The sequence below is a fragment of the Dipodomys spectabilis genome, unplaced genomic scaffold, assembly GCF_019054845.1.
Source record: "Dipodomys spectabilis isolate Male_0828 unplaced genomic scaffold, ASM1905484v1 ptg000108l, whole genome shotgun sequence".
Taxonomy (NCBI): domain Eukaryota; kingdom Metazoa; phylum Chordata; class Mammalia; order Rodentia; family Heteromyidae; genus Dipodomys; species Dipodomys spectabilis.
This window is the reverse complement of record NW_024870785.1, coordinates 17,646,332-17,670,296: the sequence shown is the minus strand read 5'-3', so window position 1 is coordinate 17,670,296 and position 23,965 is coordinate 17,646,332. Positions and strand designations below refer to the sequence as shown.

At 42.0% G+C, this 23,965-nt stretch overlaps 1 protein-coding gene across 1 annotated transcript in view; it reads right to left on the bottom strand.

Annotated features, from left to right (window-relative positions):
* The window catches only part of Rab8b (RAB8B, member RAS oncogene family), a 61,682-nt gene that overhangs the window by 11,451 nt on the left and 26,266 nt on the right, over positions 1–23,965 (bottom strand). The window contains exons 2-3 of the mRNA XM_042687949.1: positions 4,185–4,245; positions 739–799 (exon numbers count right to left, since the gene is read on the bottom strand). Of these exons, the coding sequence (XP_042543883.1) occupies positions 739–799; positions 4,185–4,245 (122 nt within the window). The remainder of the gene's footprint in view (positions 1–738; positions 800–4,184; positions 4,246–23,965) is intronic.

Below are 23,965 nucleotides of genomic sequence, written 5' to 3'. Positions count from 1 at the left end.
GTTGAAAGTAGAGATGTAGCTCAAATGGTAAAATGAAGTGAGATTGGGAGGCCCTGAGTTCAAGCCTCAACAATGACACAAAAAAAAGAAAAAGAAGAGTGAGAATTCTAGGACATCTAAAAGTTAATTGCTGGGGGGAAAAGTGGGAGAAAATGAGGAAGAGAGTAACACTGTTCAAAAATAAATGTACTCAGGCTGGGAAGGTGGCTTGGTGGTAGAGCTCTTGCCTAGCATGTGTGAAGCCCTGGGTTCCATTCCTTAGCACCACATAAACAGAAAAAGTCAGAAGTGGTACAGTGGGTCAAGTGGTAGAGTGCTAGCCTTGAACAAAAGAAGCTCAGGGACAGTGCCTAAGTTCTGAGTTCAAGCCCCAAGACTAGCAAAAAAAAAAAAAAAGGAATAAAGAAAGAAAAAAAGGAAGGAAGGAAGGAAGGAGAGAGAAATGTACTCATTACCTTACTTATGTAACTGTAACCCCACTGTACATCACCTATACAATAAAGCTTAAATTTAAATTTTAAAAAAGTTAATTGCCTGCTTATTTACAGGCAAGACCAATGGCAAGACACAGCTTCTAAAAATAAAACATAATCCAAGAGCCCTTTTAAAAGCTCTTGTTCTCACACTGAAAACTTGCATTTCTCCCCCACTATACAAGACTCCAGCTTGGTCCTATGATCTGGTTAATAAGTATTCATGTTTGACTTCCACCTGGAGAGTTCCAAAACCCACACTCACCATGGCTCCTCTATAGTATGCTGTCGTGATTGTTCGGAATCTTTCCTGACCTGCTGTGTCCCTAAAATTTGAAACAAAGGAGAGAACAGTTTGAAAATCATCACCGGCATCAGTAAGGAGAGGTCCAAGCTGTAGGAGAGAAAATTCTAGTCTGCTCCTGGCACAGCAGAGCAGGGGAATTTAGAGGAGACTCAGAGGATGCTCATTGTTCCTCCTGAGCTGGAGGCGGTGGTGGCCACAGGAGCCTGTCAGATGCTCACAATCGCTTAGTGACAAACTTGGACCTTGATGACAAAAAGCAACACAAGTCCTGCGAGGAGGTGGCTTGTGGGAGGGACTCTCAGAGGTAGACATAGTCCTTTCTCTAAGTGCTTTATGATTAAAGAAGTCATTTTGCCTTCTTGACTGAGTGTGGGATTACTGTACCAAGCAAACAATGGAGCCAGACTTGCTGTGCTCATTGTAGCCAGCAGAACACAGTGGAGGAATCCATCTCCTCTACAATGCTTTCAACCAGCGAAGCCAGCTCCCCTCTCCCCCATTACATGAGGGCCTGGGGGTCAGTCTATCACTGTCCATGATTCCAAAGACTTTTAAACAGGAATACCTCAAAATTAAACCATTTTTTCATATATTCACGTCTCTTTGTAGTTGGTGGTGTACCATTAAAATATATTCTGGGGGTATGGCTTAGAAAATTCTTCCTTCCTTCCTTCTTTCCTTCCTTCCTTCCTTCCTTCCTTTCTCTCTCTCTTTCTTTCTCTTTCTCTCTCTCATCTACATATATGTGTTATCTTTTTCTTTTTCTGCACTCTTCAAAATACAAAAGTTTCTAATTATATTTATAGCAGCAATCCTACAAAGGAAGACAAATTTTCTTGATACTTGGGGAAATCAGTTTACTAGTGTCAGCTAGAACTAATTTACACGCTATGCTACTAAGACAAACTAAATTGTGCAATTTAATTGCCGAGGAGAAAGAGGCATTTGTGGAAATTGGTTAGAAATCTAATATATACTAAACCATTACAGGATGAGGACCTAAGGGATACAGAGTTGATTAAAAGCAATCAACACCTTAACAATGCTGTCCCCACAAAACCCTTTCACACTGTGTCTACCACAGCTAAGTGACAGGTGATCATATTACTACCTACCATCCTCATTCTGCAAAGCAGAAAACAGGCACGGGAGAGCTGTGGTCCCAGCTCTGTCCCTAAACAGTTCATAGCCTTAAAAGAAACTTGAGCACCCCAGATCTTAGCTTTTCAACACAAGGCCAAGCCTTACCCCAAAGCCTTATCTTGTCCTTCGCACTGATCAGCAGTTAAGATATTGGCGGTTCTTGTTTTGTGCTTAGCAAACTAATCATGGGAAAAGCAGAGGCCAAAACACCTCCAAGCAGGTTAATCGTGTTTTCTTGATTCAAATACATTGCTCATTTAGAAACCAGCTTTGCAGTGAGGATGGAGAAGAAACCTTTGGACGCTATATGAAGGTTGTGAGAAGTAAACAGAGGCTATTTTACTTCTCAGAGTAATGATAGGGCCATGGTGTTTGGGATACTGCATTAGTCCGTTGGACAGTATGATGATGAAACATTGGAGGCAGGCTACTTTATAAAGAAAAACAGCCTTTTTCAGCTCACAGTTCTAGAGGCTCAAAGGCATGGCACTGGCATCAGTTCAGTTCTAGTGAGAACCCTCTGGCTGCATCACATCATGGTGGCTGGCAGTGGTGGGAATGGGTGCGAGCGGAAGGGCTCACATTGAAGACAGGAAGCCAAAGAGTGACCCAGGGGTCAGGCTCAAGATTTTGTAAGAACTCATTCTTGTGAGAACTCACTGCAGGAGACCAGTGATCCCTTCCTAGGATAGCTCTCCCCCATGACCTAAGGTCCTCCCACTAGGCTCCACCTCTTAAAGATTCCATAACATCTCCCAATGCTACCCTGGGGAACAAGCTTCCTACACATAGATCCTGGACAGATTGCATGTGCCATGTTCGTTCTAAAGCTGGTCAGCACCAGGCTCCAAAACTACACGTTAATGCTATGGCCAGGACTGTGTGGCACAGCCAGATATCCTTCTTGCTTTCCCCTTAAACATCATTTTCATTTCCAATCTCTTACCAAACGCCAGGAGGTGAAAAGGGCGGCCTGCAGGAATCCTCACATGTTTTCTAATGAAACCACTGGGAACATTAGGTTAGGCTAATACAGGAAGGAAGCTGACACGAAGTTCTAGGAAATCTGGGTGGTGGTCTCAGCCCAAGCACATTCCCTCAAGGAACTTAACTACTCTTAAGTTCTATTTCCCTCCTCACAAAGGAAGAACAGGAGGATTATAACCCTAGCTATTTGGGAGGCTGAAATCTGAGGATCAAAGTTTGAGCTCAGCCGAGGCAGGAAAGTCCAGGAAATTCCGTGAGACTCTTATCTTCAATTAACTACCAAAAAGCCTGAAGTAGATCTATGGCTCAAGTGGCAGATCACCGGCCTTGAGCAAAAAAGCTAAGGGACAGCACCCAGGCCCTGAGTTCAAGATCCAGGACTGGCACCAAAAAAGTGTTGTGCTAAGAAAAAAATAAAAATAAAACTTGTGTTTTTGTATACAGAGTAGCTCCAATTAAGACAAGGCCTGACTTTTCTTTTTTTTTTTTTCTTTCTTTTATTGCCCAGTTCAATAGTCCTCATTTTTTTACTTAATGAGAAGACATATGCAAATAAATTACTCAATATCAGAGCTAGAAGGGAAGTCCAAGGTTTTCAATAGAATTAATCTACAAGGAAATAAAAAAACAAAAAACAGAATGAGAGCACCAGAGATCTGCTTGGGAGATCCTGGTGTCAAAGGATTGCTTCCTAGGATGGCATTGCTGGAAGGTGGTGGAAACTTTTAAAAAGGAGGGCCCAGTAGAGGCCCTGGGAACATGCTCTTGCAGGGGATTGTGGTACCCTGGCCCCTTCCCCCAGCCCCTTCCTACCTCTCTCCTGCTTCCTGACTCAGGAGATGAGCAGTGTTCTCAGCCTCATGCTCCCTGCATTACCATTCACAGGCCTATACCAACAGGGCCACCTAATCTTGGACTGGATGACCCGAAACTATGAGTCTACCAACCCTTTTCTCTCCATAAGTTAATGATCTCATGAGCTGCAACAAGTACCAATGAAGATGTTTCTTCCTATGTAAAATTAAGAGCTATGGATGGGTTTGAATGGGCTACCAGAGCTCTTCTGGCTCCAAGTCTTATTGAGCGTTCGCCACCAGCTCATTCGTGAGAGATACCGTTGAAGGATGCTCAGACTTACCACTTCTCCTAAGTTCTGAGAAAGAAGAGATGCTTTAGCTATCACAGAATGTCTCTAACCTTACCACAGGTTCACATTCAAATTCCCACTCTATTCTCAACTCAAGGAGAAGCTCTGTGTGTTTTATTTTACTTACCAGATCTGAAGCTTGATTTTCTTTCCATCGAGTTCTATCGTTCGGATTTTAAAGTCAATTCCTGCCAGAAAGAAAAGAAAAGGGGGGGAAAAAAAGAGATAGGCTAAGTTTCTTCAAATTGAATCCAAGTCTTAGGAAGAGAACAAAGCTTGCTATTGAAAACAAGCTCTCCAACGCACTGGAAAATGTGAGGCTAGGGAGGGTGTGAATGGTACACTTCCTCTGCAAGCAGACCCAAGAAAGGAATGCTAATGACCGGGCGAAGAATTCCCACACGGTAAATGCCATGTATTACAGGCCTCATTATGCTGGCACAAATGGCCCCCCCCCCCCCCGCCATCCTGCAAAGTTACATAATTTGGAAGGCTCCAGAGCACACCATATTTGCTACTTCCTGAAATACATATGAACAATACTCCCCAGCCACCGCCCCCCATCCAAAGGCCACAGGCCTTTTGCCAAACATCTTCCTCCATCTTTTTCCATTTGTTTTCTCAGAACGTGTCTGCGGGATTGCAGGGGAGGAAAAGCCTGTGGTTTATACACGTAGCAAGTCTTTGATATACATTTTAATAAATGTATATTAATCCCTGCAGTTCCTGCCAGGAACCAAAATGTTAGAATGGCTTTTAGCCGTGGCTATACTTCAGAATTAAAGATGTTTAAAAAACAAAACAAAAAAAAAACTATCTCATGACTAGGTCTACCTCCTCCCCCAAATTCTGAGTACCTGACTTAGCTGGTCAAGGGTAGGATCTATTACTTGCAATTATTCAGCCAGGTGGCTACAGTTCAGGCCTATAATCCTAGCTACTCAGAAGGCTGAGATCTGAGAATTACAGTTCAAAGCCAGCCTGAGCAGGAAATCTCGATTCTTATCTCTACTTAACAATCACAAAGCAGGAAATGGAGCTGTGGCTCAAGTGGGAAAGTACTACCCTTAAGCAAAAAAGCTAAGGGATTGCAGCACCCAGACCCTAAGTTCAAGCCCTAGTTAGAGCCCCAAAAACAAAACAAAACAAAACAAAACTGCTGAAATGACCTCTCTTCCTACTCTGGCTTTATTGGCACAGTAACTCCAGCGCTTTCTGAGACTTCACCTGCCAACCTGCCTTCAACAAAGCAGTTTTGAGCTTTCCTAAGCCTGACTCTCATTCAAAACGCTGCAGAAACTTGCTACTGAACCTAGTCTTTTGTTCTTTGGGTTTTCTTGTTCTGGTGAGAGGTATTACCTTTCTGTTATCTGTGGAACTTTTACAAGATGGTGACACTTGAGCGTCTTTTCACTATTCAGGAGTGTTCAGTGGTTTTAAAGATGTGAACAAATTTCTTAGGCTTTTGTTTATGCTGTTGTCAAGAGGATTAGGCAAATACTGTAGATACACAGGGGGGAAATGCAAGCAGGCACCGTTCGCTAAAAGGATATTAATATCTTATTAATATTATTGAACAGCACTGAACTGGGAAGATAAGAGCCACAATGTATCACTCAACTTGCAGCACCCAGGCCCTGAGTTCAAACCCCATAACCAACAAAAACAAAAACAAACAAAACATATATACTGTGTGTGAACAAGATTCAGGAATAGTAATTTCATAGTAATCGAAGAGATCAGGTATTCTGATTCTATTATTATGTGTGGTTCCTTCCTAGGACACTGCAAACCTTTCTCCCATGTAGCTCTGTAAGAATAACTTCAACAATTCCTGTTGCAAACAGTGTACTGTTTAAGAAGACGAAGCTGAGCACTGGTGGCTCACACCTGTAATCCTAGCTACTCAGGAAGCTCAGATGTGAGGAACTCAGTTTGAAACCAGCCTGGGTCAGACCAAGTCCACAAGACTCTAACCATCAAAAAGCTAGAACTGCCAGGCACTGGTGGCTCATGCCTGTAATCCTAGTTACACAGGAAGCTGAGCTCTGAGCATCACGTTCAAAGCCAGCCATGGTAGCAATGTCTGCCAGACTCTTAGCTCCAATTCATTGCCTCAAAAGCCAGCAGTAGAGCTGTAGCTCAAGTGGTAAAGTTCTAACTTTGAGCATGAGGCTCAGGGACAGAGCCCAGACCCTGAGTTCAAGCCCTAGGCCTGGCACAAGAAAAAAAGCTTGAAGTGGGGCCAGCCTTGAGTGAAAAAGCTGAGCGTACTTGGGGACTTAAGCGCAAGCCCCACTATCAGCAGAAAGAAGAAAAAGGAGTGGGGAAGGAAGAGAGAGAAGAGGGAGAAGGAGAAGGGGAGGAGAAAGAGAAGGAGGAATATCCAATTTCTCTAGCCCGGCGATTTCAACCTTTTCTAGACACTGTACCCTCAGCTCCAGCTCTGTGCCTCAGTTGGCCCCATACATCCCTTCTCTTTCAAGTGACCAGATCACGTTGAAGCCTTCTTTACCTCCCCTCACGTAGCTAGCTCTCTCCCTTTTCCTCAATCCCATCGGCTGTGCCTAGGACTACAAGGTCTGGCTCTGCACATCAATGTAAGCCTGTGAGCTCTGTGAACTTCCCGCTTCCACACCAAGCCAAGGTCCATCCTCCTGGACACAGAAGCATGTATACAGCACACTCTAAATTCAAAGTCAAGTACTCTTAGATGTTTAGGAAAAGGTTATTACAAAGTGGAGAAATTCTACAAAACAACAAAATTCGGTTTTCTTAATGGGCACAAGTGGCAATAGTTACGTTGATGAGAAATCTTATTCCTAGAAGAAAATGGAGATACGGGCATAATTAACTTGACAATTATATTCGTAGGAATATGCAATAGATTGACATTTACTCTTACATGTATTCTGGGGTGAAAAGAATAATTACTTGAGAATTACATCAATTAGGGTGCTTTCAACAGCTAAGAACAGAAACCTCAAAGCAAACTAGTTTAAGGTAATTTCTTGACCCAAGAAACCCAGTGGTGACTTGGGGTTTAGGAGTGGCTGGGTAATGGCTCTGGCTCAATTCCCTGCACCTCCCTTGTCTCCGCCCTTCTGGGAGGATCAGTTTCTTCCTCCGACTGATAGCAGGTTCTGACCACAACAGCAACACTATTGAGAAAAGATTGTCTTCCTGTGTCTAACAGTGACACTGCCTTTCCCCCAAAGCCTCTGGCTGTTCCTTCAAGTGTAGGGTAGACCCATGGGAATATAACATGCTGGTGGCCAGGCCAAATTCCTGAATCTATTATCACCAAGGGGGGATTATCTCCATTTCCATTTGCAATTGAAGTCCACAATTACATACATTCATTGTAACGGGTCTTTTTGTTTTTGAGAATTGGTTCTTATGCTAATGGTTTGCTCACCACTGCTGTCTTTTCTTTATTACTGGAAGGCTGGAGAGGAAGTATGAAAGAGAGTCACAGAATTATAGACAGGAAGCACGACTTGCCTTTGGAGCTAAGAAAATTGACGCCAAGATAGAGTCCGCAATGAACTCAGATTCACAAAGACCAACACAAGAAGGGTTAAACTAAAATGTTGGCACTTAAAAATCTTGCTTTCTCAAGGAGATAGAACCAGGTCTCACGGGGGAAGCCTGCTCTATAAAGGTCAAAGAAAAACTGTGGCAACAACTGAAATGCCCACCAGTGGGAGGGCACTTTGGTATACAAAGAGGGCCACGAGGATCAACATAGCTGAATCCAAGAGAAAAGAACACACTGCAGAAATAATAAGTCAGCCAGGTGCTGGTGGTTCACACCTGTAGTCCTAGCTACTCAGGAGGCTGAGATCTGAGGATCAGGATTAAAACCCAGCCTAGGCAGGCAAGTCTGCTAAACTCTTTCTTTCCAATTAACCACCAAAAAGCCAGAAATGGAGCTGTGGTTAAGCAGTAAAGCGCTAGCAAAAAAGTTCAGTGACAGTGTCCAGGCCCTGAGTTCAAGCCCCAGGACCTGCACAATAATCAGAAGGAGACATCATTTCTGAAAAGTATTTTAAAATGCTGAAACCAAGCTGGGTGCCAATGGCTCAGGCCTATAATCCTTGCTACTCAGGAGGCTGAGATCTTAGGATCACTGTTCAAAGCCAGTCAGGGCAAGAAAGTCCATGAAATTCTTATATCCAATTTCCCAACAAAAAGCAGGAAATGAGTTGTGGTACAGTGGTAAAGTGCCAGCATTGAGAAAAAAAGCCAAAACTACAGTGTGCAACATTTACTAATCTATCCAGTGTAAATAATTAAAATCTATACGTATATCTCCATATAATTGAAGCATACAACATGTATAAGAATGACTATTAACAAGAGTAACTATTACCTCTGGGGAGAAACAGAACTTTCCTGTTAACAGGAGACTTTGATTCGACCTATAATTTGTCATTTCTAACATCAAATGGACATAAGAGTGAATTTTTTTTTTTTTTGGTCAGTCATGGGGCTTGAATTCAGGGCCTGGGCACTGTCCCTGAGCTCTTTTGCTCAAGGCTAGTGCTCCACTACTTTGGGAGACAGTACCACTTCCAGTTTTCTAGTGGTTAACTGGAGATAAGAGTCTCACATCTCAGGTTTTCCTGCGTGAGCTGGCTTTGAACCACGATCCTCAGATCTCAGCCTCCTGTGTAGCTAGGATTACAGGAGAATGTTTTCTGTTAACAATACTTTTATGTGCTGGACATTTTTCAAAGCAAGTATTTGTTATATGGATAAGTAGGATATGGAGACACGCATTCACTAACAGTAGTAGAAAAATCCAGCTGAAGTTTAGTCATGGCAAGCACCTTAGAAACTTTAGTATGAGAGGGGAGCAGGTCTTGCTTCAGTGTGGAGCATCTGGGACACCTGTCAATGAGGCACTAGTAAGAGACATGTGACAAGCACTTATCCAGAGGACAGTTTAGACGGCGATTCCCAGAAACCAGAGGGGCAGTAAGGTATCTGGAGGACAGAACACAGAAGAAAGGGAATGTTGGGCCTGGCCCAAACCCACAGTGAACAGAACACACAAGGAAAAGCTTGAATGAGCAAGTACTGTGTCACCTTTCATTCCACAGTTGGAAATTTCACATGGACAAGGCACAGACTGACACCACTCAGATATGCTACAGTCAAATTAGTCCATCAGCAGATGTGAATTACATGACTATTTTTCTCCCAAGAGAATGAATGGGGAGGTTGGCCCCGGGGTTTGTGAATGGGTGCAGAGATACCATTGCCTGAGTGTGGGAAACATTTCTTTTCCTGGCCTTGGGAACGCTTTCTCAGGCTGGCCAACTCTCCCGACCTTCAGTCTGAGCTGTGACCTGATGTATTTTGCCCTTTGGGTGCTGCAGCTTAGAACAACACACAAGTTCTTCAGGGTCACTTGGGGAAGCCTGTGGCCTGGCCCAGGAAAATCAGTGCTAAAGGACCATCAAGCCACTTTTTGACATCTGATGACCACTGAAGTTCTTCAAAAAGTTCTTTTGGCTGCAGTCACAAAACTATATTAAAAAAAAAAATTCTGATTTCTGGATCATTCCACCTTCCAGTGAATGCCACCAACACATGATTTCAAGGCTAGGTTTATTCAGATCACTGCACATTTTTCCTACATGGATTATCTATCCCCCTCTGACCCACATGAAGTAGCAAGAAGTCAACACTGTGCTTTTACAATTAAAACAGGGAAAGATTTTCTTTGTTTCTAAAGTACACTTGGAAACATCTGTGGTCCCAAGCTATCTGAATGTAGGTTATGTGGTTTGTCTATTTACACTTCTGAGATACTCCAGAAATAGAAAAAGAAGTATCCCAACTATTGAAATGCTTTTAAAAAAATGCTACGTTCACTTCCTACTCAAGGGTTTTTTTTCTTTTTTCTTTTTTTTCCCCCCATTTTTGTTTGGTTTTCTTTTTTGAGACAGTCTCACTAGGAAAGCCAGGCTGGTCTTGAATTCCCAATTCTCCTCCCCAGCCTCCTGATTGCTGGGATTATAAAAGGCTTTTGTTATTAACAATGAATACATGGTATAAATTGATACTGCCAGTTTTGAAATTTTCAATGATAACCACACACTTATGTCATGTATGGGTGCTTTTTTTTTTTTTTTTTGGTCTGTCATGGGGCTTGAACGCTGGGCCTAGGTGCTGTCCCTCAGCTCTTCAGCTCAAGGCTAGTGTTCTACCACTTTGAGCCACAGTGCCACTTCCGGTTTTCTGGTAGTTAATTGCAGATAAGAGTCTCACCAACCTTCCTGCCTGGACTGGCTTTAAACCGCAATCCTCAGATCTCAGCCTCCTGAGTAACTAGGATTACAGGTGTAAGCAACCAGCGCCCAGTCTGTGTGTGTGAGTATATGATTTTAAACATGGAAAATAATTAAATTTTTGAATAGCTGACTTCAGGATAATTTAGTTGAAATCTCTAATTAGAAAAACAGATTATCCAAGTAGGAAAAATGAGTTATATTCTGAAATTTGAATTTTTTCCAAAATAAATAAAAATGTGGAGAACACATATGAAAGTAGAATTAAAATTAAGAATATTACTTGGTATTTCCTTACATTATTGAAAATAAAAGCATAGCAATATTGTCCTGACAAAAAAAAAAAGAATATTACTTGAACTGAGAGAGAAGAGTGAGAAGGGTATTATTCTTTTGAAATACGTGTTCTGTCAATGTGAAAGCTAGTTTCTGACTAGTGTTTTCCTATTTAATTTTGTTTATTTATATTAAAAATTATGATCCTGAAGTTTGAGAGGAAAACATCAAATGTAATTTTAGATAATCAAATGTAATTTAACAATGGACAGCCAAGGGCTGGGAAGGTGGCTCAGTGGTAGAGTGCTTGCCTTGCATGTCTGAGGCCCTGGGTTCGATTCCTCAGCACCACGTAAGCAAAAAGAAAAAAGCCGGAAGTGGCGCTGTGGCTCAAGTGGTAGAGGGCTAGCCTTGAGCTGAAGAGCTGAGGGACAGCGCCTAGGCCCAGATTTCAGGTCCACAACCGGCAAAAAAAAAAAAAAAAAAAGAAAAGAAAAAGGAAAAAAAAAAAACAATGGACAGCCAAATCAGTTTCTATGAATTCAGTGAATCCAACAAAGGAAAAGCAGGAATTTGTTGTTTGTTTGTTTGGGTCAATCCTAGGGCTTGAACTCAGACCCTGGGTGCTGTCTCTAATCTTTTTTTGCTCAAGGATAGTGCTCTACCACTTGAACTACAGCTTTACTTCTGAATTTTTGGTGGTTAGTTGAAGATAAGAGTCTCATAGATTTTCCTTCTCAAACTCGCTTTGAACTGTGATCATCAGATCTCAGCTCCCTAAGTAGCTAGGATTGCAGACATAAGCCATAGACTCCAGTAAAAAGCAGGAGTTTTTTTTTAAGGTACAATCACAAATGGTTCCAAATGTAATTTTCCCTTTAAAAAGACATCTGATGGGTGGAGGGTGGTAGGAAAAAAAATGGTCTGATATACTGAGAAGATAAAGTAGAACTTCAGATTTCTTCTCTAACCTATGAATAGGAAGTGGCAAAGAAAAAAAAAAACACCTCTATTTATTGCCAAAATTAACAGTGACACACATTGCCACTTCCTGCTGAAAAAGGTGCACAGCTTCCACTGTTGTAGAATTTTTTCTAGTTGTCACTGGGTTACACTGTCAAATTTAATGACATTCTTCAGGAGAGCCCTTCCTATCCCATAAGGTCTAACCATACACTGTAATGAACTCATAAACTCAGGAACTACAAGCATTAGGGGAAAAAAATTACTGAATTTTTTTCCTCTGCGCCAGAACACGCACAACAGATACAAAAAATACTACAGTTAAGTATAGATTCATCTGTTTGTTTTGGGATACTGAGGATCAAATCCTAAACCTTGTACATGTTAGGCAAGCACACTGAACCACAGAGTTACATCCTCAGTCCAAGTTTAGTTTAGGTTTAAATAATGTTTATATTTGAGAGTCGCAAAGGTCTGTAACATGTAAGATCAAAATATAATCATCTAATACCAGGCCCGGTAGCTCACACCTGTAATCTTAGCTACACAGAAAGCTGAGATCTCAGGATCATGGTTCAAAGCCAGCCTTGGCAGGAAAGCCCATGAGGATTATTATTTCCCATTAACTACCAAAAATCTAGATGTGGAGATGTGGTTCAATGTTAAAGCACCAACCTTGAGTTTAAAAGCTAAGGGACAGTGCTCAGGCCCTAAGTTCAAGCCCTAATACTGGTACCAAAAGAAAAAAAAAAATCTAACTCTTCAAATGTTTCTGGGAAATAAAAGATAAAGAACAAATCAGACATAACCAAATAACTGATGTCAAGAAAGACTGAAATAGCAAACAAAGCATACAACTCAGATACTATATGCAGAAACATCTAGGAAGTGCTGAGAAATTATAATTTGATTAAAGAAATTACCCAGTGTTCAATTCACCACTGGAGAGTGGCCAAGTGAAGGAATGACAAGGCTCTTAAAAATCCTGTCCTTTCCAAAGGCCCTGTGTCTTAAGTGCTACTCAATTTGCAGATAGCAATGAACTTGTGGACTTTAGATTCCCAATGATACGTTTTGTCTTCAATAAAAATCTGTGTTCAACAAGGGCCTGATTTGTGAACTAACCTTATTCAAAGCATTGCAGTTCAGAAGCCTCTAAGAGTCCATGTTCCCCTCACTATGGTTCATGATCATTTCAAGAACTGTTCCTACATGAGACCAAATCCATCTTCTCTGATCAGTCCATTTGTAGTTGCTAAAAACATACTTCTGCAGCAAGAAAAGACTCCAGAACCGGGCGCCAGTGGCTCACACCTGTAATCCTAGCTACTCAGGAGGCTGAGATCTGAGGATCTCCGTTCAAAGCCAGCCTGGGCAGGAAAGTCCGTGAAACTCTTATCTCCAATAAACCACTAGAAAACCGGAAGTGGTGCTGTAGTTCAAGTGGTAGAGCGCTCGCCTTGAACTGAGGAGCTGAAGGACAGCATTCAGGCCCAGAGTTCAAGCCCCACGACCAAAAAAAAAAAGACTCCAGTATGTAAGCCAGGTGCTAGTGGCTCCTGCCTGTAATCCTAGCTAATCAGGAAACTGAGATCTGATGATCTCAGTTTGAAGCCAGCCCAGGGCAGACAACTCTTGAGAGCGTCTTATCTCCAATTAGCCAGAAAAATCAGGAAGTAGAGGCATGGCTCAAGGGGTAGAGCAGCAGCTGTGAGTGAAAAAAGCAGAGCAGAAAAAGGCAAAAAAGTACAAGGCCTGAGCCGGGCTCTGGTGGCTCACACTTATAATCCTAGCTACTCAGGAGGCTGAGATCTGAGGATCTTGGTTCAAAGCCTGCCCAGGCAGGAAAGGCCATGAGACTCATCTCCAATAAACTACTCAGAAAACTGGAAGTGGCAATGTGGCTCAAGCGCTAGAGGGCTAGCCTTGAGCTGAAGAGCTGAGGGACAGCACCCAGGCCCAGAGTTCAAGCCCCACAACCGACCAAAAAAAAAAAAAAAAAAAAAAGTACAAGGCCTGGAGTTCAAGCCCCATTACTAGTGCGCACGCGCACTTACACACAGATTCCAGTGTGTATCATCATCACTATCCTAAGCCTGGAATTCCTTGTCTGAACTCTGACAACTTGGAGTCAAGCCCTTTCACTTAAGGGTGAAGGGAAAACTGTAGTCACTGAAGGAAAAGAGATGGGGGGAGAGAAAGAGAGAGAGAGAATGGAAAAAAGCAAAGCCCTCCTTTTACACATGATTGCTATGAGAAGATCATACCACCCAATCACTGGAATTATTACTGGAAAAAGTTACTGCTACATTCCAATGATGCTGCACACTGATTCCTTGGATCCTCCCCAGTACTGACCACTATCACATTTTCCATTCATTAAGAGGTAAGTGAAAGCTGCAGAGAAAAAGATTAGGAAGTAATAGAGCTTAGTCACAAAGTTCGATGGTGCAACTAAGTAAAAACAAAGGATCCCTTTGTTCCCTTTTGGAATAAGTTCTTAACAAGAGGGGTGGAAAAAATATTGTTATTCGTGTAATAGATCAGAACCGGGCCTGAAATAAACGTTAGCTATAATTTTTGTTTTAGAAGGATTTCAGGTTGTATGAGTATACAATGTAAATTTAGGACCAATCAACAAATGGGAGAGAGTAAGGAGGGAAGGTCTTTACCAAATTACTGGAAACATTCTCCCTGTCTTCCTATTCTTTTTTTCTTTTTTTGGTCAGTCATGGGGCTTGAACTCTGGGCCTGGACACTATCCCTCAGCTCTTCAGCTCAAGGCACGCGCACTACCACTTGAGCCATAGCACCATTTCTGGTTTTCTAAGAGTCTCCTGGAGTTTCCTGCCTGGGCTGACCTTGAACCATGATCCTCAGATCTCAGCCTCCTGAGTAGCTAGGATTATAGGCATGAACCACTGACGCCTAGCCCCATCCATTCTTTCACCCAACTTTTCTCTAAATAAAATGGAAAGTGACTAGAGATTACAGGAAAAACTCACAGTGTTCTGAATGGAGGTAGCAAGGACCTTCTATTTACCAAAAAACAAATCCATGCTGCACATATGATCTTTAGTTCATTTATAGCTCAATGCAGCCAGTGCAATGGATGGCTAATTGTAATGAGCTGTTGCAAATCATGAAAGCTAAAACAAATAGAGAGTATATATGCAAGTAGAAGATGAGACAAAAATAAACAAAAGTGGCACAAACAGCCTATATGTTTTTCTCAATGTTTAAAAAAAAAAAAAAAACAGTCAGGCACCGGTGTTTCATGCCTGTAATCCAATCTACTTAGGAGGCTAAGATCTGGAGATTCTAGTTTGAAGCCCGTCTCGGCAAGAAAACACATGATACTCTTATCTCCAATTACCCAGCAAAAAGCTGGAAATGGAGCTGTAGCTCAAGTAGTAGAGTGCCAGCCTTGAATGAAAAGCTAAATGAGAGCTTAGGGCCTTGTGTTTAAGTCTTATACCAGCATGCATGCACACAAACACAAACATATACAACTGTATCATCTTATTTTGTAAGTAAAAATGTCCCATGGTACCAGTTTAAACCTGACTATATAACTTCCATGCACACAGTAAATGCTTACACAAACCAATCTCGCCTATCTATATATAGGTAGCCATTCACCTTAGAACAATTAAGTTTTGAAAGCAATACAATGTTATAACTGACTTGACAAAACCTAAGATCTTAATCCCAAATTGTAGTGCTAGGGATCCAGTCTAGACCAAGAAGAAGGAAGGACACTAATTTTCCTTTGTAACCAAGCCAAATACCTCTGGAAACTTTCAATACACAATAAACTGGTAACAACTTATTCAAATCATAAAATAAAGGGCTTGTCAATTCCTGTGAGGGTGATTTCACTTTTAATTCTTATCTTCCTTCTTCTAGATCCTGTGTTTAAGAGGCAATGGAAAAGGAAAATATAAAACCTAAAGGATGTTCACAAGAGACAAGTTTTACAAAGCCATTCTCATATCTTAATGCTTTAAAGAACCATTCAGTACTACATAGAATAATTTTTCTTTAGGACTTTCTTTCCCCCTGGGGCTGGGATGTATAGCTCAGTGGCAAAGCACTTGCCAAGCAAGTGCTCCATTTGATCCCCAATACCAAAAAAGACAAGACAAAAAAACAAAACAAAAAGTAACAGTTAAAAGTCTTTTTACTTTGTTTTTGTGCAAGTACTGGGGCTTGAACTCAGGGTGTAGATGCTGTCCCTTAGTTTTTTCCCTCAAGGCTGGCACTCTACCACTTGAACCACAAATCCATTTCTGGGGTTTTGATGGTTAACTGGAGATAAAAGTGTCATGGGCTTTTCCTGTCCAGGCTGGTTTGGAACCATGATCCTTAGATCTCAGCCTTCTGCATAGCTAGGATTACAGGCATGAGCCACCAGCAGCTGGCCTTGAAGAGTGTTTTTAAATTAATATTTGTTCAACTTATTTTTACAAAACCAAATTAGAAGTAGAACATCCTGTAAGAGGCCCTCCTTCCCCTCTGATGACAAGAAGCCCTCAGGGGTTAGTTCAACAAACCCATTTTTCCTGACTCATCCCCATCCTCACCCCCGTCCCCAGAAGTGGACAAAATGACTCACCTGTTCCCCTTCACCCAGTCCTACAGAATGGACAATTCTTCCCAAATCCTGGAGAAGTGTGCCAAAGTTTATCAGTATCTGTGAGCATGTGTGAGCCTCGGGCAGGTTCTTCAGCCACAAAATATGCTTTTTAAACAGGTCATGATGACCCAGGTGATAGGAATGTAAGCTATAAAAGACTCAGGTGGAATTCTTGACTTCGAGTTGCAGAGAACAATGGCTTTTAGTTCCTACAAAATACCTGGAACAACTAAGCCAGCACTCTGTCTTTTCTTAGCAAGCACAGACATACTTCCTAGAAAATGGCTTTGCCACTGAAGACTGTTTAATCCACCATGAATAATATTTTGAGTGATTCAAAGTGATCCTTGAAGTCACTGCTAGTGGCTTGTACCCGTAATCCTAGCTACGCAGGAGACTGAGATTTAAGGATTGAGGTTTGAAGCCAGCTTGGACAGAAAAGCCCATGAAATGTTATCTCCAATTAGCAAACAGCCAGAAATAGTTTATGCTGGCTCAGGCGGCAGAGCACCAGCCTTGGGCTTTTGAAAAAAAGCCAAGCAAGAGTGCAAGGACCCTGAGTTCAGGCCCCAGTACTGACACAAGCACCCATGCACATGCATGCATGCACACATACACACAAATGATCCTTGATCACTACCAAGGTCAGACAGAAACTTGAAAGTTATTTGTTCTAGCCTTATAGAAGTAGCATGATATAAAATGAACTGTGTCTCCAAAGAAGAAGAAAGCACATGTGGGTAGGGGGAAAAAAAAAAAAAAAGCCAAGTGGTAAAGGAGCTGTATTGACTATAAATAACACTTCAAATTCTGGATTCCAGGAACTTCAAGGGACTACCCTTACAGGATCTGAACTGAACTGAATATACAATTATTTTCCACAGGCGGTCAAAAGAAAGCATAAAAAAACACATCAAACAGCAAGCTCACATAAGCCATCTAAAAGAGAATGCTATTTGGGGAGTTGTTAGGTCTTTATTTGTTAGTATTTTTATTGTTATTGTGCTTGAGAAAACTAGATGGCTAATATATAAGTATAGCTAATAAAAATCAAATAAGGAAGAAGAAGAAAATACATAATTAATTAGACCAGAAGCAAGGAGAAGAGAAAAGAAGTGTGGTAGCGGGGGGCAGCAATGCCTTTATTTCCTACAAAGACTACCTCGAATGAGACTGACCATATAGTTTGGTCAAACAGTCCAGAAAATTCATTTTTCATTCTCCAATCCCACAGATCCAGCTTATTTGCTGTCGCCTGCAAGAGAAAATGTGGCCACAACAAATGGGCCAGAGACATGGGGACGTCTCTCACTTGATGCATTCTGTGGCATCTGCAGAAACAAACTCAGGAGGCCGGCCATCATCCACAGATGTCATTTGCCCATGTGATTCCTGTCCCTAATTAAAGTACAGAATTCAAAGTTTGCTGGACTATAATTTATTAATCATAGCAAATTAATCTAATCAGCTACAAAACAGGAGAGGGCAATAGTTCAAGCTTTAATAAAGTGAGCTCATTCAATTTTTTTTTTTTTTTGGTACTGGGGATGGAACCCAGGACGTTGCACACACTCGCTAGGCAAGCCTTTGCCACTGAGTAACATCCCAGCCCCATTCATCCAATTTTAAAATTTGCTCAGCTGAGGATCATGGTGCTACCATGCCCAGCTAACTTTGTGTACTGTATTGTGGTCCTAAGGTCCCATACAGTAGTGGGGTGTTTTTGTATGTGTGTTTCAGAAGTGGAGCACAGTTCCAGCACAAGCGTCTGGGTGCTTTCCTTTAGCTTTTTCCACTCAAAGCTAATGATCTGCCATTTGAGCTACATTTCTATTTCTGGCTTTTGGTGGTTAATCTCATAGATTCCTGCATGGACTGGCTTTGAACTCTGAGCCTCCAATCTCAGCATCCTGAGCAGCTATGATTACAAGTGTGAGCCATAAGAACAAGAAAAAGAAAAGGAAACCAGCAAATGTACATAGAGTATTTCAAAAGTCAATTCAGGGGTGCTGAGTTGTTCTTGGGTATATAGAAGCACAAACATAACCAGAATGTTGTCATATATAGTTGAAGAAGAAAACAATAGGTTAAAATAAACAATCAAGTTGCAAAGTTTGCCTCTGTAAATGAATGAAAGGGTGATGGTTTCCAATGTTCAATTCATCCCCCAGTTTGTGACAGATCTAAAGCTGTGACCCTAAGTTACTACCATGAACCACATAAACAGAACTCTTCACTCACGTGAGCATGTGATTTCAAGCGCCATCCCGTGCAGGATTTCCACACTGGATGGTCACAATTTTAGTGGTCCTAGTCATCAGTCAGGAAGTGCACAATAATGTTACACAAAAGTTAGGAAACATGAAACACAATGACTGGGTATTTTTAACCCCAAACAGTCTGTCAGCAGAATGAGAAGCATGAGGCAAAACACACAAAATCCCACTGGACATTTGGGGAATGAAGGAGATCACAGCTATTATGGCAATTCTTGACATGAATTCTGTATCTGTGTCTGTATGCGCGCACGCGCACATGCTAATTCTGCAGCTTGAACTCAAGGCCTCAAGCTCTAGCTTGGCTTTTTTGCTCAACACTGGCATTCTACCACTTGAGCCACAGCACTACTTCTGGCTTTTCTGGTGGTTCATTGAAGGTAAGAGTCTCATGGACTTTCTTCCCCGGGCTAGCTCTGAACTGCAGTCCTGAGAACTCAGTCTCCTGAGTAGCTAAGGATTACATTACAAGCCACCTGTGCCTGGGTCTTTGCATGAATTTCTGAGAGAGACAGAAGAAAGTGGAGAAAATGTGCACACTCTAACAAATTGAATTTATTCTACTTTGGATAAGCAATACGCTCTTACAGGCCTCAAACATGGAGGCCTAAGGATATGTCTGGAGATGATGATACTGAAGTCGGGCAAGTGGCAGCCTTGACCCTTCTCAGGCTTTTCCAGCCACTTCCTTGGTGTGTGTCAAATCATACAATAGAGAACTGATCAAAGTTGTTTTCATTTTAGCTTCACACTAGCTATGGTTAAAAAAGACTGCCTGACCATGTATGATAAGTACAGCGTATTTAGTATGCTTGTAACAAATGTATAATGCAGTGTACGAATGTAAGTCACCGTGAGTGAAAATCAAACTTCCTATTGGAAGGATAAATGTGACAAAGACTTAGTGTGCACCTCCATCCACCTGGCACCTTAACTGAGGAATATAGAGACGCAGACATGGACTTTAAGGGGTTCCTGAGCTATCTACAGGCATTAGAATTTCAGAATGTAAAGTGCCTACTCTCTCCCAGGTCTTCGATTAAAGATAATATTCCAAGGTTCATTCTTCAGGAACAGAAACAGACAATCATGAACCATCAGAAAATATGACTTTCTAGATTATGAAACTGTTTTAATTCTGTTATTCCACCAAGAATTTAATTCTCCCCGAAGACTGATGATAAACAAGTGACATGTGTTTTTCACAAATGGCAAATATAGAAACTATTCAGGAGCTGAGATCTGAGGATCGCAGTTTGAAGCCTGTGCAAGTGGTAAAGTCTGTGAAACTTATCTCCAATTAACCACCAGAAAACCGGACGTGGTGTCATGGCTCAAAGAAGTGGTGTAACACTAGCCTTGAGCAAAAAAGCTCAGGGATAGCACCACTCAGAGAGACTAAGAACAAGGCCACAATGTTGTAAGTAGCAGGGCAAGGTTCCTAACCTGGTATGAAGGCTCTAAACCCAGTGCTTCAACAGCAGCATGCTGCTCCATTCTCAGACATTTTGTGCATGAATAAAGCAGGTTGCTTCTGAGGCTATGCCTTTGGGAAAAACTTCAAAGGCAAAAGAACAGTCTCTTTAGAGGGATACCTCAGTGAAGGTCTAATCAGACAAAAAAAAAAAAGGAATTTATATGTATCCTCTAAGCCACTGGTTTATACACTTTATTTATTTTGAAATAGGCATATTTTATTTATTTTGTGGTGCTAAGAACAGAACCAGGGCCTCATGGGAGTTAGGCAAGTTCTCTACTGAGCTCCATCCTCAGTCCACAAAAGAAGGAATTGAATAGAGGGAATTGGCTATAGAAGTAACAGAGTAAAATGAGGAACAGTAAAAGGTTTCAGCATCAGGAGAAAGCCCCTCCTATGGACACTACAGACGCAAAAGGAGATGTTATCATTGCAGCTGAAGGCATAGTTGCCTGGATAGAAGCACAGAACCATGTCCAGTGGCACTTGGAGCCACACAGAACTAAAGTGTCTGCAGAAGAAACCACCTGAGGCAAAAAGGGAAGAGAAACTCTGGATTCTGGTGTTCTCCTGTTGCACAATCTCCTGCCAGTATCTCAGATCAGCTGAGGCCAGTCTGAGGCCAGCTCCCCAGGAGGCTGGGTAGGGGAAGAGGGAAAAGGAATGGATTTAGGGCAGACTGACCAAGGACCCTCTGCTACTTGTCCTATGTGTGCTGTATGTGTGCTACTGTTATAGGCTCCTGAGATTGGGGGTTGTCACACGCAAGCAAAAGTTGAGATGCAGGCCTCCATGAACAGCACGAAGGTACAGACATAAAGGCAAGAAAAATGAAATAAATAGAATCTTAAGGAATAATTATTTTCAGTAACTGCTTTGAGGAAAACATTTGCATATTAATTCGCGACCCCAGGGTAGAGGGCCAACACATAGACACTCTCTCAACCAGGCTGAAGTTGAGGCCCACTCAGGAACCTAGGAATGTGGTGGGATCCTCAAAGGGAGGTGAGAAGAAGCCCTGGCCACCATGTCTTGCCCCTTGGCACACAACTGGGCAATTTGGGACAGGGTGACCTAGTGAACTGGGAGTGTCATTTGCCAGCCTTCCAGAAAGGAAGTCTGTCACTGAGTCAGCGATGTGGCCACACTCTAAGCTAGAGCGGAACCAATATAGCTCACTGCAGCCACTGACAAGAGGGTGGGGTGTGGGTATGACTCCAAGCTTTCTGCTTACACCACTTCCATCCGAGTACCAGCTTCCCTCATCGTCCTCACGCACGGCCTCCTCTGCTCTTCTCACTTCCTTCCTGCTCCCAAAGTAGACTGTAAGCACCATAGACACTGACTTTTTTTTTTTTTTTGGCCTATCCTGAGGCATAAATGTCCCTGAGCTTCTTTGGCTCAAGGCTAGCACTCTACCACTTGAGCCACAGCATCACTTCCAGCTTTTTGTGAGTAGTTTTATGGAAGATATACGAGTCTTAAGGACTTTGCTGCCTGGGATGGTTTCGAACCATGATCCTCAGATCTCAGCCTCCTGAGTAGCTAGGATTACAGGCATGAGCCCAAGCTTATCTTTCAAGATTCCTTAATACACAGCCTCAGAAATACCCACTCTATACTCTATTCTGTGGAGACACAGGAACCTCCCACTGTGTGGAATATTCTTCATCCTTCCTGCATGCATCCTGACAGTGTCTCTAGTCCTCTTATTCTATGCCAGGCTGCTGCTCTCAAATCCTAATCCTAGACACCTTACAATAAAAGCTTGAATCACAGATGACAATCATTTCTGTTGTTTCCTGTGGTGAGTTTCGCCTTCCCAATTAAGCCTGAGCAGAAACCCAGCACTGTGATTGGCTGACTGAGTAGCTACCTGATATATTTGTTTAAAGGAGTGAATAGAAAAACGAGTCCTAGAAAAGCAAGTGCCTCATCTTTTACTTACAGCACTCTGCAGCCTCAGTTCTGTCTGCCAGGAGAGTAACAAGCCCTCAATAAATCCTTCTTGACATTGATTAATGACTCTGGAATACAATCAGGTTTCCACTGCATGCATCTCAAAGATGCACTCAACTGAAGTCACACATTTGGACAGCTCTAAGAGAGATACACTTTCAACAAGTAAAATACATACAAAAGCCAGTAGGCTATTAAAATTCTCAGAAAAAGCACAGATCAGAGCCCAGTACGAAATATACATAAAGCAGACGTCTTCATTTAAGAATGAAGGAAAAGACAACAGGAAGTCTCTTCTAGAGTAAATGAATGGAATGGAAGGTTCTGCTATCAATGAGTCAATTCCAACCTTTAAAATCATGATTTACACAGGCTTAGGGGATTGGGCGATTTTTAAAAACGCCACATGCAAAGAAGTAAATGCCAAGTCTGTAATTATATTAGTACTGACACATCAGTGCTGCCACCAGGGAGGAACAATAACGGGCTAATTCCTGTGGGTTAGGAAGTTTTACTTTCCCCAGAAACCATCATTTTCTTAACACTTGGAAAAACAATCCCATGACCATACTTCTGCTACCACGTCAACAGCCAGAATGGCTTGTCAGGCCCATGGAGAAAGACCAAAAAGCAAGAAACTGAAAACAGAGAGAAAGAGGGAGAATAAACTCATTACCCAAGAGACCTGAACAAAAAACATAGGCTTTCCATCAATAATGCATGCACAGTTTTCTTTCAGGGAGAGAAAGGGATTTGTCCAGTCAAAGGCAGCCTATAGCATTAGTCTGTCGAGACAGGGAGGGAGGGAAGGAGAGGGAGAGGGAGAGGGAGAGAAGGAGGGGGAGAGAGAGAGCGAGAGAGAGAGAGAGAGAGAGAGACAGACAGACAGACAGAGAGAGAGAGAGAGAGAGAGAGAGGGAGAGAGTTCATTGGCAAACCAAGTAGCTTTCTAGCTTTTTTAAAACCCGTGGCCAAAGGTATTATATCATAATTCCTTGCACATATGTACATTCTTACATAGCTAATCCAAAAGTGTTTTTTTGTTTTGTTTTGTTTTTTTGTCAGTTGTGGGGCTTGAACTCTAGGCCTGAGCACTGTCCCTGAGCTCTTCAGCTCAAAGCAAGGACTCAAAGCAAGGACTCTACCACTTGAGCCACAGCATCACTTCCCGTTTTCTGGTGGTTAATTGGAGATAAGAGTCTCACAGACTTTCTTGTCCAGGCTGGTTGTGAACGGCGATCCTCAGATCTAGGCCTCCTAAGTAGCTAGAATTACAGGCGTGAGCCATGGGTGCCCGGCCTAAACCAAAAGTTTTATTATCATCATACTTGACACTTCTTCTTGTATATGCTGTGGATTCAGTACTTTTCCTATTTTTATGTATTGGTTTAGTTTCTTCCCCTCGATTAAAAAAAAAAAAAACTTGATCTGAAATCACTAAGTTGACTTCATAACCCAATAATGAGTTGCAAATCACATTTTCTTTTTTTAAAAAGGGCCTAAAGAAGTCAGCCAGAAGTCAGCTTTAAAGAATGCATTGTTGATCAAGAAAGATCATGCTTGGATGACAATGTTGTCAGACACTTCATACTCTTATACTGTTTTGTTGAATGGGAGCTTTGTACAACTACTTAAAGATAATAATAATAATAAAAAAGAAAGATCATGCTAAACTGGTTGCCAGTGGCTTACACCTATAATCCTAGTTACTCAAGGAGCTTGACACAGGAGGATCAAGGGTTTAAGCTAGCCCAGGCAAAAATTTCTATGAGACTCTTATCTCCAATTAACTAGGAAAAAGCCAGAAATGGAGCTATGGCTCATGTGGCAGAAGACTAGCTTTGAGCAACAATGTTCAGGGACAGCACCTAGGCCCTGAGTTCAAAACCCCAAGACCAGAACTAAAGGAAAAAAAAGAAAAGAAAAAGAAAGGTCATGCTAGCTTAAGTCTTCAATGCGGGGGAGGGGTAAGAGATCACAAAGAATAACAATTCCAGTAAGCACTAGCGTATCTGT